This window comes from Rissa tridactyla, chromosome 3 (genome assembly GCF_028500815.1).
Source record: "Rissa tridactyla isolate bRisTri1 chromosome 3, bRisTri1.patW.cur.20221130, whole genome shotgun sequence".
Classification (NCBI taxonomy): Eukaryota; Metazoa; Chordata; class Aves; order Charadriiformes; family Laridae; genus Rissa; species Rissa tridactyla.
The window spans coordinates 66,895,719-66,910,915 of NC_071468.1; the positions used below are offsets into that span (position 1 = coordinate 66,895,719).

The following is a 15,197-nucleotide window of genomic DNA, read 5'->3' on the forward strand; positions in this document are numbered from 1 at the left end:
CTCGGTGACTTTGGTTCTATCTTCAGTCTTTGTCTGCTTAAAGTGACACTGTGAAGAAGTCAGTCAGTGAATGTAAACTCTTGTTACGTTTAAGAATGGTCTTAGATTAATGCAATCCACTACTCTTTCAATTGTCTTGCTACTTAGAGTTACTGCAACAGTTTATGCAAATTAATTTTAGGTCATAGCTGTTTCAGATGATACTTCGGAGTAGATAGGATGCTCTTTGAATTAAACCTTTTGTTCCTTTTCAAATACTTTTTAATTACTAAAGCCAATATTTCTTTATTAATTTGGTACTTGTGACTATTGCAAACCTTTAAGCAAATTATTTTAGGGTTTTTATGTTTCTTCAGTCTGCTCTTTGACATCACTTCAGCCCTCAAAATAGAACTTAACTGATGTACAGATTTCTGTGCTAGCATTTTGCACAGGAAGGAATTTCACACAACGCTACCAGTAATTTCCCTGACAGTACTCACAATCTGGAGCTATCAAATCCTTGAGCGAAAGCTCTTGTTTGCTGAGTGTAGACTAGGTTTTAAAGCAGATATAATTTATTTTGTACAATTAAAACGGCATAAAAAACCTAATGAAACTTGCACATAGTATGTTTGTGATAGCAAAAAAGAAAACAAGTTCATTCTCTGTTCAATTTCAGAAGTGTTCCTTTGTATGATCTGCTTTCTCCAAATAACACAGCATACTGAATCATAATGTGTCTGTAAAAAGTCAAATCTGAATTCATTAAGGAACTGCTTGGTAGAAGTTGGATCTTCTTTAAAGCACACTAAATTTCATTCTGCTGAAGGAACAAAATACAGTATAGGAAAAAAGAGAAAAGTCATAACATCAGTCTAGCATTTCTTAACCTAATTGTACCTAATTTAATGTCAATTATACTTGAAGTAATAAAGTGATAGTCAAAAGAGAAATGTTAGCAAAGAACGTAGTGACTCCACATCTATAGTCAATAGAATTAATGTTAGAAATTGTAAAACTAATTAAAAGTAGGAAGGTATAATAACCCCAAGGAACTGTGATCAAATGAGTGCTGAAAAAGCAAATAGAAGGCAGACAATAATATTAATAATATTGTCTTTTAATAAGCAAGTCATATCATAGATATGCTTTGGCTGACTGTAGCTACGAAAGTACGAACATTAAATGAGCTAGTAGGATTTTCTCTTTGCTCTTCAGCAGCTTACAGTTAGCTCGCAGATGGCTTCTGTCTCAATTCAGTTTAATCCAATCAACTCACCTCACTCTGTCCTATACTCACCTATAAGAATGTTTTTTTGGGTGAAAAACAGCTGCTTCTTCCTGCTGATGTTGGCATACGGAATATAGCAACAGCACTTCCTTCCGCTCATCATGTGTCCATGGCTCTCAAGGTCAAAACTGCTGAAACCAAGGTAAAGGGAATTGAGTTTGTTTAGTGTTGTATGTCACTGGATAGTATTTAGAGAATTAGACAGCTACTGTGGGGCTTGAAAGAGCTGTTGCTTTCATTCTTACAGATTGTTCTTCAATGTTCGCTTCCTAAAAAACAAAATTAAAGGGACACTTTATACTATAGTGCTGGTAGGAAGTACTGCAAAGTACATCTTATAAAAAGGATTTCAAAATATGTGATATAGTTCCATTTATGAGCTATAATTCTTGGAAGGTTCTAATAAAATCCTACATTTGGTAACACCAGTGATTTCCTAAGATTCTTTCTCTAAGTCGCTTTAACATATAATAAATGACCCTGTAGTTTTTAACTAGTGTTTTTTGCTTATGAATACCTGAGGATTTAGAAAGGGAAAAAATAGTTCCAAAACCAAGAAGTATTCTGAGATTTAAAAAATACACATTTATATTTCAGTGGAAAGGTCAAATAAAAAAAATGAAGCAAAATGTGATACAACTGGAAAATTTTGAAAGGGTTTTCATTTTCACGTTACAAGCATTTCCTTAGCTTACTCGACTGAGCAAAGCATGCTATACCTAATATATCACTACGTCCCTAACACAGGGGCTAAGAATATTCTGGGTACAAAGAGAAAAGTCCTGGACCTTTGGTGCCAATGAAGGTTTGTCACTGAGAGGCCAGGAATTCACCTACTGTAATTAGAGGTCAATGGGTCATCGGCTCACAGCCGTCCTTCAGCTCTGTGGTTTTCACTTCAGTCCTGTCTCACCACTTTTATTACAGTACAAATCTACATCTAGAGCAGATAAGGCATCAAGGAGGCAGTTGGTAGAGGAGGGGCAGCAGATTAAGGAGAATTACAGGAAATGTGCATCCGCTCAGAGCAATGGAATGAAAATGATTCCCCCCCAAAATGTGCCAAAGATTAAAATTCCAATGTTTAGAGATACTTTGAGGAGGGATGGAGGTAGCACAGCTGCCAAAAATGCATGTGACATTGTAGTCAATTAACAGTACAATGGCCATGGTGTACGCTGTGGAAAAGAATAGATCAAACGGGTTATTTGGCCAATTTTCATTTAGAATAAGATTAAAGGCAGTGGAAATGAGAAGGCTGTATTTATCTCTCAGACCAACCTGGCTGAAGAGATTAATTATTCTCAGTTTTTGCTTGGCTTTTTTTTGATGTAGGGAAAGAAGAAAAGAGTAAGACTGTCCTGGACATTTACTTGTTGACAAATATCAGTTTGTACAGGCATGATGGATTTCTCTCCTGTTACATTAGAAACTAAAGCTCCTTGATCTCTCTCCTTGTGGGAGATAGATGCACTATTCAATATTTAGCACTTTACAATACTTAGCAATATAAAAATAAGTAGTTTGCTAAATTCAAAGTATCCATACTTCTGTCAGTGTCAGATGGTTCCATAAATATGTTATCTACCACACAACCATTCAAAGAACTAAGGCCAGAAGTGAATGTTTGAACGTTTGAGTGAAGCTTCATCCAGAGAGGTACCTAGTTTTGCTTTGAAGGATCTATTATTTCCAAAGGCGGTTTGTTCCATTGGCTAATTGCCTTTAAAGTTAAAAATGCCCTTCACACACCTTTCGAATTTGTCTAGCTGTAACTTGCAGCTGTTTACATCTTGTGGCTTTTCTGATAGATTAAAGAGCCCTTAAGTACCCGGTATTTTCTGCCTGCGAAGGTACTTATCCATCATAATCAAATCATCCCTCAGAGCTAAACAGATTGACCTCTTTAGGGCTGTAGTCCTAATGAATAAAAAAACCCAAACGCCATTTCTAGCCATTAGCTCCCTTTTGTGGCTCTTCTCTGCACCTTCTTAATTTCTTAATTTACTTTCAAAATTGCTGGCGGCAAATTGGATGCCACTTTGTCTTCCCAGTGCTGTGTTTTGAGGTGATACTTCTTTCTTATTTCTATTCATGTTCTCCCACCTTAAAATCCAAAGCTTTAAGGGCTTGTTTTGTGTCACAATATTGCAAGAGAAGCTCATAAAAAAGAGCTAATGCTCATCTACAGCCCTTCTCAGAATCACTGCCTCCTTGAATAATGGCTCCTTTTGCCAGTATGTAGCAAACTAAATCAAAATGGAAATTGTACTTTAGTGCTGGGTTATGTTTGACATTTTTCACTGCAATCTCACCTGCCAACTGAGTTTACTTTAAAAATGAGGACTTAAAAAAATATCATATACTTTTATTTTATTTTTTTCTTTATTAATTTTGAATCACTTGCCAAGAACTTTATCCAACTTTATCCTTAAAATCCACAGCAATTATAAGGGCACTCAATAACCAGTTTTGATAAAAATTCTTGAATAAAAGCAAATAAATAAAGAGAGCAAGTTTCTTTCAAACTTTGCAAAATGGAAATGCTTTTTTGAAATTGGCAGTATTTTATACATTTGGGGTTTTCTTTCATTCCTTTAATCTTAGTTGTTCTCCAAATAATTCCGCTTCCTTTTTAGTTATGAATATGCAGTTATTATTTCCCCTGCCTCAGTCTCTGTAACCAGCCTACACACACACGATTCCTTTTACCTTTCTTCAGAATTGATTCCTCTTCCTCTATTAGTCATTACCTATTTCTTCTAAAATTCATTCCCATAGTAAATATGGTGTCACCATTCAAAGAGATAAACATTGGCTTCTTTTGCATTGCTGTAATGCTTCACTATATGCAGTCCATACTCTCTGCTTGCCATTCTGATACACTGAAAAATTGCATCCAGTCCCCTATATTTTACTACTCCATTTTTACAGGGCCACTTTTCATGGATTTACTTCTGAATGAATGCCTGTATATGGAATATTTAATCATCTTAGTCTTCATTTTTCCATTTTAAATTTATTTTTGATCAACATAGACAAGAGGTCCTGTAAAACATCAAAACTTCAAAACTCACTTGCTGTCAGCTCAATTCCATTGGTCTCAGGGGAAATTCAGCATGGGATCTTGTAGGGCACACAAAAATGTGCAGGCTTAGGTCCCATATCTACATGTCCAAGTGTATTTGCTTAATAATAGAATCACTATAGTAATTATGTTCCCCTTAGATCATTATTGCATAATGGATCATAGCTTGGAGATCTACAGAGGTTACCTGACCAGAGGAGTCAGGTAAACACACATTTCTAGTTTCAAATACTTGATAGCCAAGCTGAAGAAAGGGCAAGAAAATTTTAACTCATTACTTGTGCTGCACTTGGACTAAGAATTCATGCAATAGTCTACTAAAACAGAAACTGGAATGCTTCAACAGCAAAAAGCAAAATGTAGCCACAGATCCTTCCGTTGTAAAGCATCATGTAGCACAATAGTAAAGATGGACGATACGGAACCAGTAGCGATTCTCTCTACAGTCCCTGTTTTTCTCATGACTGCTTTCTAGCTATATTTTTTCAGAGGAAAGTAAAGAGTAGAAGATGCAGGATGGAGAGGATAGGCAGAGAAGAAAACAAAACAATTAAGAAAGAGTCTGGATTAAAAAAAATGGTCATTGAAAGGGGAAAGATACAAAGAAGTTAAGGAGGAAAGGAGAAATATGACATGATAAAGCACTAGCTACAGGGAGAAAATACAAGACAATCTGGAATCTATGGAAAAGAAAAAACTGATTTTACTGGCCAATCTACTGACTGTAGTAAACATCTCCAGTTTCATGTTCTTAAGCAAGCACACAATACTGCCAAAGCTGTTGCTCAACTTCGATGCGTAGAGATGTCTAGTCCTGATGTCCCATGTTTCCCTTTAAAAAAATAAAAGCCCAGATAAACACCTGGAATGCCATTATATCGTCATAGAAAAACAGAAAGTAAAGTGTTCTGCATTAGCAAGACTATTATGATTATGAAAACATATTCACCTTCAAAACATAATTTTGCATTATACCTGTAGGAATGAATACAAGTCCTAGGGTCTGCATAATTCAGGAAACCAGTTTAGAAGATTGGAGATAAGTGATCAGAGATATGTTCCCTTGAAAGGATTTCAAGGCATTTTATGAACTTTATTAGGTGAAAGCTCACAGGTTTTTCTCTTGTTGCAGTGCTTCTGAAGCTTCGGTTTAGAAATGAAGACACTGAAACGGAATGAAAGAAATAATGAAACCAAAGTATCTTAGGAAATATACATTCCTTGTATAATTCTGTATATAACTCTTTGCTTAAAGACACAGTATTTGATCATAAAATAGTGGTTGTTTTATGAAACTCATATGTTTAGGGGTATTTTTTCAATTTGGAGTTGGATTTTATTTAGAATTAATTCATAACCACTTGAACTTTGAAAAATATTTAACGGGTATGCCTCATTACACATTTAGGTTGTCTACATCCTTACCTTTGGAAGTAAGCACTAGAGTGATGTTTTCTAGAGGCTGGGAAACTTAACAGTTGCTGCTTTGCAATTTTTTACATTTTATTTGTATACAGTTTGAACATACTTACAAGGATGGAATTTCTTTTAAGTTAAAAACTAGGCTAAAAGTAGGTTAAAAACTAGTTAAGCATCTGGATGATCTTAAACTCTCAAGGTCTCCTGCGTAATAACTGTCAAGAAATGTGCTTCTCATTTGCTGAACACTTATAAATTCAATAAAAAGTGTATGATAAAACTAAAGAACCATGCATTATAACCACACATTAGGAGCTGAAATATACCAAAGAGCCTTGAGCAACTCTTATGTAATTGGCAACAGCAAGAATTCTGTCTAAATGCTTTGTTTTCTAAATTGTTATTTTTTTCACTTTGTGATTCATAGAAAGCTGGAATTATTTTCTGACAATTATGTACCTAATTGGCATTAGGTTTTACTGTCTTCTTCCCTATTGCAGGTTGTTCTGGTGAACCTGTTGATATGCATGGTGGTTTTCTACACTGTGTACTATGTGGTCCTGTCTGTGTGTTTCGCAGCATTCAAGTAAGTTTTCCTTGCCTTTAGTCTAATATGACATCATACTACAACTGGATACAATGGGTAGAGCCATGACCCTGTAGAGGAGGCATCCAGACTGGCATTCAGTCCCAGTTATCCTGTGAACACATTTTTAAAATTCAGTTGAATTGTTGTGCCTGAACCTTCGTTCAAGTGCACAAATTGGCAAACGGAGACCAAAACTAATATAAAATGTTGGTTCTAATCTGCTTCCTTGCACTTGCACCATGCAAATAAATGAACATAAGAGCAAAGATGACATTAAAAAAGGAATAGAAAGATTTTAGAGTTGATAAAAAAGCCAAATTATATTCCCTTAGGAAGTTGATTAGCATGTATAGTGCCAGATATGTCTCAAATAAAAATGGAGATCATGGACACTGTGTGCAAGTGCAAGATCACAACACACAATGGAAGGCAGAGAGTTTGTAAAAGCTGAGCATTCCATTTGAAATTGTATTTAAAAACAGCAGTAATGTGTCATATAATCACTAAGGCTTTATTGAAAAGCTCTGGTTAAATGTATTCCTTCTATTTCCACAGGATTAAAATGTTGGATGGTTTGGCACCTTTTGATTTTAAGACAAATCCCTCATGGATTAACCCATATTATTTAGGTAACCGAAGTTTGTTTCTCTCCTTTTTTCCCAGCCAAGAAATCTGCTTGTAAATCTTGTCTTCCTTATGGACAGTATTTTAAAAAGTGTTTTAGTAATATCAAAGATTTCTGTATTTTAACCAGCCTGCATTTAAATGCTTATTCATCTTCCCTGCACTTCTCATTTATGTATTGCTACTTATCATTCAAGTAATTGTTAGGCTTTTCCTTGAGTTGTTCTTCTGATCTTGCAACATCTGAAGCGAACGTGCTGCTTTGGTAGGGTGCTTCATTTTCACTGCAGAAAAATTACCTATTCTCTGCAAAGTTCCTCCACAAAGTTGTTGAATTTTTGTACTGCATCAAATTTCTCATGAACCATATTGGATCCAGATCTGAATAATAAGTCACATTTGACTAATGGAAATCTTGCTTTAGTAATGCCCGAAGACAGTGTGCATTAAAATTTCAGGGTTTGGTTGTAGCTCAATCCTAATACAAACTCCTGCATTTTTGTCTGAATGTCTCAAAATGTATTCTTTTTCCTAAACTGTCATTCCTACATGAATAGGTGGAATTTTACTGGATTTATAATCTCTTTTGCAAAAGCAAACCACATAATCTGTCACTAAAGTAAGTAAAGCTCAAAAGTAAACTGGTTAGTTCATCAGGTTAAAAATCACGGAATCACGGAATCACGGAATCTTCAGAGTTGGAAGGGACCTCTAGAGATCATCTAGTCCAACTCCCCTGCTAGAGCAGGATTGCCTAAACCACATCCCTCAGGGCTGCATCCAGGCGGGTCTTGAAAATCTCCAGAGAAGGGGACTCCACAACCTCCCTGGGCAGCCTGTTCCAGTGCTCTGTCACCCTCACTGTAAAGAAGTTTTTCCGTGTATTTGAACGGAACTTCCTATGTTCTAGCTTGTGCCCATTGCCCCTTGTCCTGTCGCTGGGAACCATTGAAAAGAGCCTGGCTCCGTCCTCCTTAAACCCACCCTTTAGATACTTGTAAACATTAATCAGGTCCCCCCTCAACCTTCTCTTCTCCAGGCTAAAGAGTCCCAGCTCTTTCAGCCTTTCCTCATAAGGGAGGTGCTCCAGTCCCATAATCATCTTGGTTGCCCTACGCTGGACTTGCTCCAGTAGTTCCCTGTCCCTCTTGAACTGGGGAGCCCAAAACTGGACACAGTACTCCAGTTGTGGCCTCACCAGTGCAGAGTAGAGGGGGAGAATGACCTCCCTCGACCTACTGGCCACAGTCTTCCCTATGCAGCCCAGGATGCCATTGGCCTTCTTGGCGACAAGGGCACACTGCTGGCTCATGGATAATTTGCTGTCTACCAGGACCCCCAGGTCCTTCTCCTCAGAGCTGCTTCCCAGCATGTCCGCCCCTAACATATACTGGTGTTTGGCATTCTTCCTTCCCAGGTGCAGGACCCTACACTTGCTTTTGTTGAACCTCATTAGGTTCTTCTCTGCCCAGCTCTCCAGCCTGTCCAGGTCACGCTGGATGGCAGCACGGCCCTCTGGAGTGTCGGCCACCCCTCCCAGCTTGGTATCATCAGCAAACTTGCTGAGGATACACTCTGTCCCCTCATCTAGGTCATTAATGAATATATTGAACAAGATTGGTCCCAGTATTGACCCCTGAGGGACACCACTGGTTACAGGCCTCCAACTGGACTCTGTGCCGCTGATCACAACCCTCTGAGTTCTGTCACTCAGCCAGCTCTCGATCCACCTCACTGTCACCTCGTCTAGCCCATACTTCCTCAGCTTCCTAATGAGGATGTTATGGGAGACAGTGTCAAAAGCCTTGCTAAGGTCAAGGTAGAGGACATCTACGGCTCTCCCCTCATCCAGCCAACCCGTTATAACATCATAGAAAGCTATCAGATTGGTCAGGCATGATTTGCCCTTGGTAAATCCATGCTGACCACTTCCAATAACTTCCTGTTCCTCTATGTGTTTGGAGACGACATCCAGAATGAGTCGTTCCATTACCTTCCCAGGGACAGAGGTGAGACTAACCGGCCTGTAGTTCCCTGGGTCCTCCTTCTTGCCTTTTTTGAAGATTGGAGTGACGTTAGCCTTCCTCCAGTCCTCAGGCACCTCTCCTGTTCCCCATGACTTTTCAAAGACAATGGAGAGTGGTCTAGCGATAACATCTGCCAGCTCTCTCAGCACTCGCGGGTGCATCCCGTCAGGGCCCATGGATTTATGAATGTATATTAAGAGTAATAAAAATGCCTGGATACTTGTACAGTGTCAATACTGATTTCAGATGAAAAAAAGAGCATTTCAGTTGCAGCAATGGAAAAGAAAATTAAATCATATTCCATTAGAATTATTTTTCTGGTCCCTGTATCTCAATATGATTTTTTCCCCAAAAAAATTATATCAGCTAGTTTGATGCAACATGTTTATATGCCAAAGACAGCAACCCTATCATGCAACTGGTTAGTGGTCCACCCTCTTTTCTGTCCACCCAATGAAATAACATGGCAGAGCAAAACGTAACAGGATCTTTTTAAAGTCTGTGGGCACTGAGGCAGAACAAAGGTCTCTGAATGACGTTGCAAATGAGAATTAGTTTACTTGGGAGTCACACACGTGCCTGTTAAAAACAGAATTATGTCTTTAAAAGATAACCACAAAATAAAAACGGAAGTCAGCTCAGAACTGAAGTATCATTACTGGCCCAGTTTTGTAAAAAAATTTACAGAGCATCTGTCTACATTAAGCATGCTTTCTAAATTATAAAATGATTGGCATAATTTAAAGGGATGCTATCATCATGAAATATAATAAACTAAAAATACTAAAATGCATTATCAAACATTACATTTTTTGAAGTGTTATTTACCCTTTGTCTAACTACAGGTGGTTTTCCAGTTACATTTTTCTTATTTTTTACATTTTTTTAAGCTGTTGGGTGAAAGATCCATATTACAGTAGGAAATGATTGACCCTATAAAGAAAAGAATAGAATTGAAAGGCACAAAATGCTGCCAAATGTATTTATTAAATACAGTGGAAAAAATAGTGACGGTCTCTCTACTCTCAGCTACAGATATTACATTACTGCAACAGTAAAAAAATAAATAATTCCATTAAAAATGTGACTTTTATATGCCCATGTACTTAAAAAGAAGAGCAAAATGCATTTAGAGGGAAAAATATATGAATTACAAATGCACTGTTGTGTATTTCTGTACATTCATTTTCTGTACATTCATTTGTGTGCAGAAATACAATTCCTGTTGTTTGGGAACTCAGGACTACAGCTAGAAAACACGTAATGCATTTTCTGTTCAGCCCCCTGCTATCCCAGGTATCCACCGAGCATAAAGTCAAACTTTGACCTAAAAGCGACTATTTTTGATCCCGTTACCCCTAATAGCAAGTAAAGAAGCAGACAGCTAAGCACCACCCCATTGCTGTGTTGAAGAATATATCACATCAAATGTTGCGATGAGTTTCCTCACGCTTCTTCCCAGGGTAGCTGACCTGTGCCTCCCAAGCAGCTTTCCGGCCCGCAAGGGGGTCACGGCTTGCCCCTGCCATTGCTTTTGCAGACCCCCCTGTCAGGGGAGGTCGCCAGCACAGGCTGGTGGCACAGCATGGCTCGACACGCTCCAGAGAAAGCACCAGGGAACAGAAATGCACCATTTCATCACTGAGAGAAGGAATTTTCTTGATCAGACAACTTTCATAGCCTCTTTTGGCAGCATAGTTTAGTTATTATCACTTTGCCGGTAATCCCCATTCCTGGTTTAATGCAGCACAGAGCTAGCTGCTGAGCGTCAGGCGGAGTGACAGCACGGTAGCTGTGTCAGCCTTGCTATCAGCACTGAGAAAAGCCAGGCTCCTGGTTGTATGGATCGTGAGATCCATACAGATGGATGGCCTCTGCTCACCTGGTAGGGTCCCTGCTCTGTCTCACCTTGCAAGTCTTGTCTTTAAACTGTTCTGATATGTATATATACACACACACACTAACAGATATATAAACATATATGTATTTTCATATATATTTTTCATTTAATGCAATGAAGTGCAGAGGGAGAAAGCTATGAAGTTTCTCACTAAACATAACCCCTTAACCACCCAATTCTATTTTGGATGGGAAAAACTTGATCAGTGTCAGTACCAACCAAATCTATTTGGCACTATATGCAAAAAATGCAGATGGTCCGTAAGTAAAATTTTCACATTCCCCTCCAGGCTATATGAACTGGCCAAAATCCGGCTAATTCTCATGTTTTTCCATAAAATACACAACATTTTAAAGTCTATAGGTAAATCAGGACAACCCATGCAGATGTCTGTGGCAAAATTAGAATTTAACTTTATAACAAAACATTAGTATAATATTTAATCTTGTAAAACATAGTTTTAATAACTATCTCAGGCTTTTTAACTTCCTATTGCTATTATTTTGAATGTAAGAAAAATGCCTTTTGAAACTGTGTTTGCTGTAAGTATCCTATTTCCATTTACAGTTCTTGTGATATCATTGGAAATTACTTTCTTCATTTGTGGTCTGCTGTTTGCCCTGGTTGTGGAAGAGTGGGTTTGGGATTATGCTGTAACAGTTACTATTATTCATATTGCCATAACTTCAGTCGGTAAGTAGGTTTACTGCTAAGTATATACATAGTATCACAAAGTGAAGGACCAATCAACTGTGATTCATGTACTGTATCACTGGATCAACTTTATCATTTAACCAATTTAAAGCTAAATAAATACATATCTCTAATTTCCATCCATTTGATTCATGCACGTATTTAAATCCTGCTATTTAAAATTCAATTCTGTTTTTGTTGCAGAATTTTAAAATTGTATTTTCTTATAAAAAAATCAGAGTTTTACAGTTCATATCAAACAGATCCAGCCTAGATACAATTTCAGCATCTGGGAGGTGTGTTTTTCTCTAAAACAAGAAATTAATAGTTGTCCATGTCCTGACACTTTAAGATCTACTCATTAACACTTCAACCCTAGTTCAGAGTAAAAATAAGGCTTGCTTCAGCAAAGCCAATTCAAAGTTTTTAGATTAGATCATTTGAACTAAATCTCCTTGAGGAAAATAAAGCATTTTTGCCATCGAAGCCTCCTTTTTTCCCTGAAACTCTTCCCCTCAAAGGAAAGAAAAGGAAAAGAACTGGCTGTTGTAAATGAGACTCATCATCACTTTTTGCCAGCACCTGGTAACCTGCTCCCTCTTCTCATGCTGTTTAGCAGAATGCTGCTACGGCTGATTAGGAAATATGTTTTAACTCCACCCTTGCCAGAGCCCATTTGGGGAGTCTTTTCTCCTATAACAATGAACTTAGTTTTTTTTTAATTTTAGAATTTAGAAATAGGAAAAATAGAACTGAAAAATTAGGACTCCCTCCCTAGTATATAATAATTCGCCTTCCATTTTCCAATGCTTTGTCCATTTGTCTTTTAGCACTGTATATAGACGGGGATTCCCCAGTTCCCACAAAAAGTTAAGCCAGAGACCAATAGAGACTTCATCTTAAAAAATTAAGCATAATTTCTCATCTACTGAATTTGATTTCCTGGGATTTAAACTACTGTTATTCCTTATGAATGATGTTTGCATTTAAATAAAGGAATTTACAAAAGCTACAACAAAACTTACTTCGTATATAATTTATATCATAGAATCATAGAATGATTCAGGTTCGCAGGGACCTTAAAGATCATCTAGTTCCAAGTCCCCTGCCCTGGGCAGGGACACCTCCCACCAGACCAGGCTGCTCAAAGCCCCATCCAGCCTGGCCTTGAACACCTCCAGGGATGGGGCATCCACAGCTTCTCTGGGCAACCTGTTCCAGTGCCTCGCCACCCTCACAGTAATGAATTTCTTCCTAATATCCAATCTAAATCTACTCTCCTTCAGTTTGAAACCACTACCCCTCGTCCTATCATTACACTTCCTAATAAAGAGTTCCTCCCCATCCTTCTTGTAGGCCCCCTTTAGGTACTGGAAGGCCACTATAAGGTCTCCCCACAACCTTCTGTTCTCCAGGCTGAAGAACCCCAACTCTCTCAGCCTGTCTTCATAGGAGAGGTGCTCCAGCCTCTGATCATCTTCGTGGCCCTCCGCTGGACCTGTTCCAACAGGTCTGTGTCCTTGTGCTGAGATGATGCATTTTGATGTCCAAACAACCCCAGATTTGTTATTGTTTCCTTCAGATGGCCAACCAAAGCTCTGCTGGCAGGCTCTGAGCTACCAGCATATTCAGTGTGCCTCCCAGCTCACTTTACTACCTCTACAGTCCTGTCAGCCTTTTTGGTTTGTTATTTTTTTTTGGGGTGGGGGGCAATATTGGGTCATATAATTGCCCTGCAGTTGATCCTACAGTGGGGATGTGGGTTGGCTTGCACAAGGGCAAGGGCGAGTGCCTGAAGCAGGAGAGAGGGTGCTGTGCATCAGTGCAAACTTGCAGCCTGTGGCCCCAGCCCGTCTGTCGTGTGCTGTACCACCCATTAAACTGAAAATGTCAGGCAGCTTGATTTATTTGGATTGCAGCAGTATGTAGGCACTCTACCAGGGGATCAGTGTCTCTGTTGTGCTAAACCACGTACAGGTAAGTAATAAAAAAGGCAGTTCTTCCGCAGAGAGTCTAAGAACTCCATTTAGCACACACTTACTAGGTTTAAGAGTTGCCTTCCAGTGGGATCACTCAGCAGGCTAAGGTTAATGGTATGGCCAAGTGTCTGAATGACAGGACCTAAATATGCATTTTCAATTTCAATAAATGTAAAATACATAATGTATGAAACATAACTATCCCCATCCTTATTGTTTAAAAATTTACATTTCTCCTTTTCTATTCCTTGCAGTTATGTCTGAATTCCCCCTGATGTTACACTGGTGGCTGGCATTAGGTATACTTACATTCTTTAAAGTTTAAATTGTTATACTCTCTGTAGAAAATTGGTATTTACAGCATGAATTGTTTCTATTAAATATCTGTTATTTTACTAATTTGAGAAATGTCAACATTTGAAGAAGAAATATCTGCTTTTCATTTATACTTCTTTAATGACACAGACAAGTAACACTGGGCTAACATTTGCCTTGCCTTAAAAAAATCTTTTTTAAGACCAGAATGTACTCAGCTTATGTTAATCTTTCTAACAGCAGATACACTCATGTTCTTGAAATAAACCATGATTAAGTCCTGACTAATCAAACTATCTCACTTAATTCAGGTGTCACAAAGACAGTTGTCCACACTAGTCTTCCTTGGTATCCTTTATAATCAATGGAAAGAAACAGGCACCTTCAGAGGCAATTTTTATAAACACCATGCATAGGCACTTATGACAGATGAGATAAATCCCAGTCATCGCATTTCCTTAGAGTGAACGGCAAACCTACACTTCTGAATGTTTAATTTCTGTAAAATTAAAAGCATAGCTTTGTACTCGATCATATTATCTTGAAAAATAGTTAATGGAAAGTGACTGGCTTCTGTTCTTTCTTGTGTGATAACAAGGATCGACAGCTGCAGTAAATTCCTAAACGATGGGGATGGGCAAATAAATTCCCTGTCCTGCAACTGGTTTTGCATCAGCAGCTGCTGGGCCTGATATCTTTGTAGGTAGTTAAAGCCTTGGGCAAAATGTTTAAGTGGTCAGACTACTTTTAAAAAATTGAAGATAAAAGCAATGTCTGGTTAAAATTTTATCATAACATTTGTATTCCACTATAAAAATTAATGTAAAACAGCCATATATTTTCTTTCAGGATCTGGAGTAATTTCAATGATTTGTGGAGGACAGATTTTGGCATACTGCTTGTTCAAAGACAACTTCATTTACCCGATTCTGGATGATTTTTGAAAAGGAAAATTAGAACTTGCCTTTATATTTATATGAATTCCATTGTTTCATTAACAATGTGATTAAAATGAAGCTTGCAATTGTCTAATTCTAAGGCTAATATTTAGCTTGCCAGACCTCTTGTATCTTACGTTTGCAATGTCAATGTCATCACTTTTAGCTGTTGTATGTAATAACTTTTAGTTTTCGTATGTACATTTTCCAGTAAGCAAATAATTAGACCTACTGTCTCTTTTTAAAAAAGAAATAAACCATAAGAAGGATAAGACCAATGATGCAACATTCTTACAAAATCCTGCAAGGAAAAGGAAAAAACAGATTTGAATTTAATGTTTTTCGGAGTGCT

The 15,197-nt window shown here is 37.9% G+C and overlaps 1 protein-coding gene across 1 annotated transcript; it reads left to right on the top strand.

The window, feature by feature from the left end:
• The first annotated feature begins 1,382 nt into the window (after positions 1 to 1,382).
• Positions 1,383 to 14,851, top strand: TMEM244 (transmembrane protein 244). Its single transcript, XM_054196628.1, has 6 exons — positions 1,383 to 1,415; positions 6,281 to 6,366; positions 6,925 to 6,998; positions 11,488 to 11,613; positions 13,847 to 13,891; positions 14,757 to 14,851. Exons 1-6 carry the CDS (start codon positions 1,383 to 1,385, stop codon positions 14,849 to 14,851), a joined length of 459 nt encoding a protein of 152 aa, XP_054052603.1.
• Positions 14,852 to 15,197: the final 346 nt, after the last annotated feature.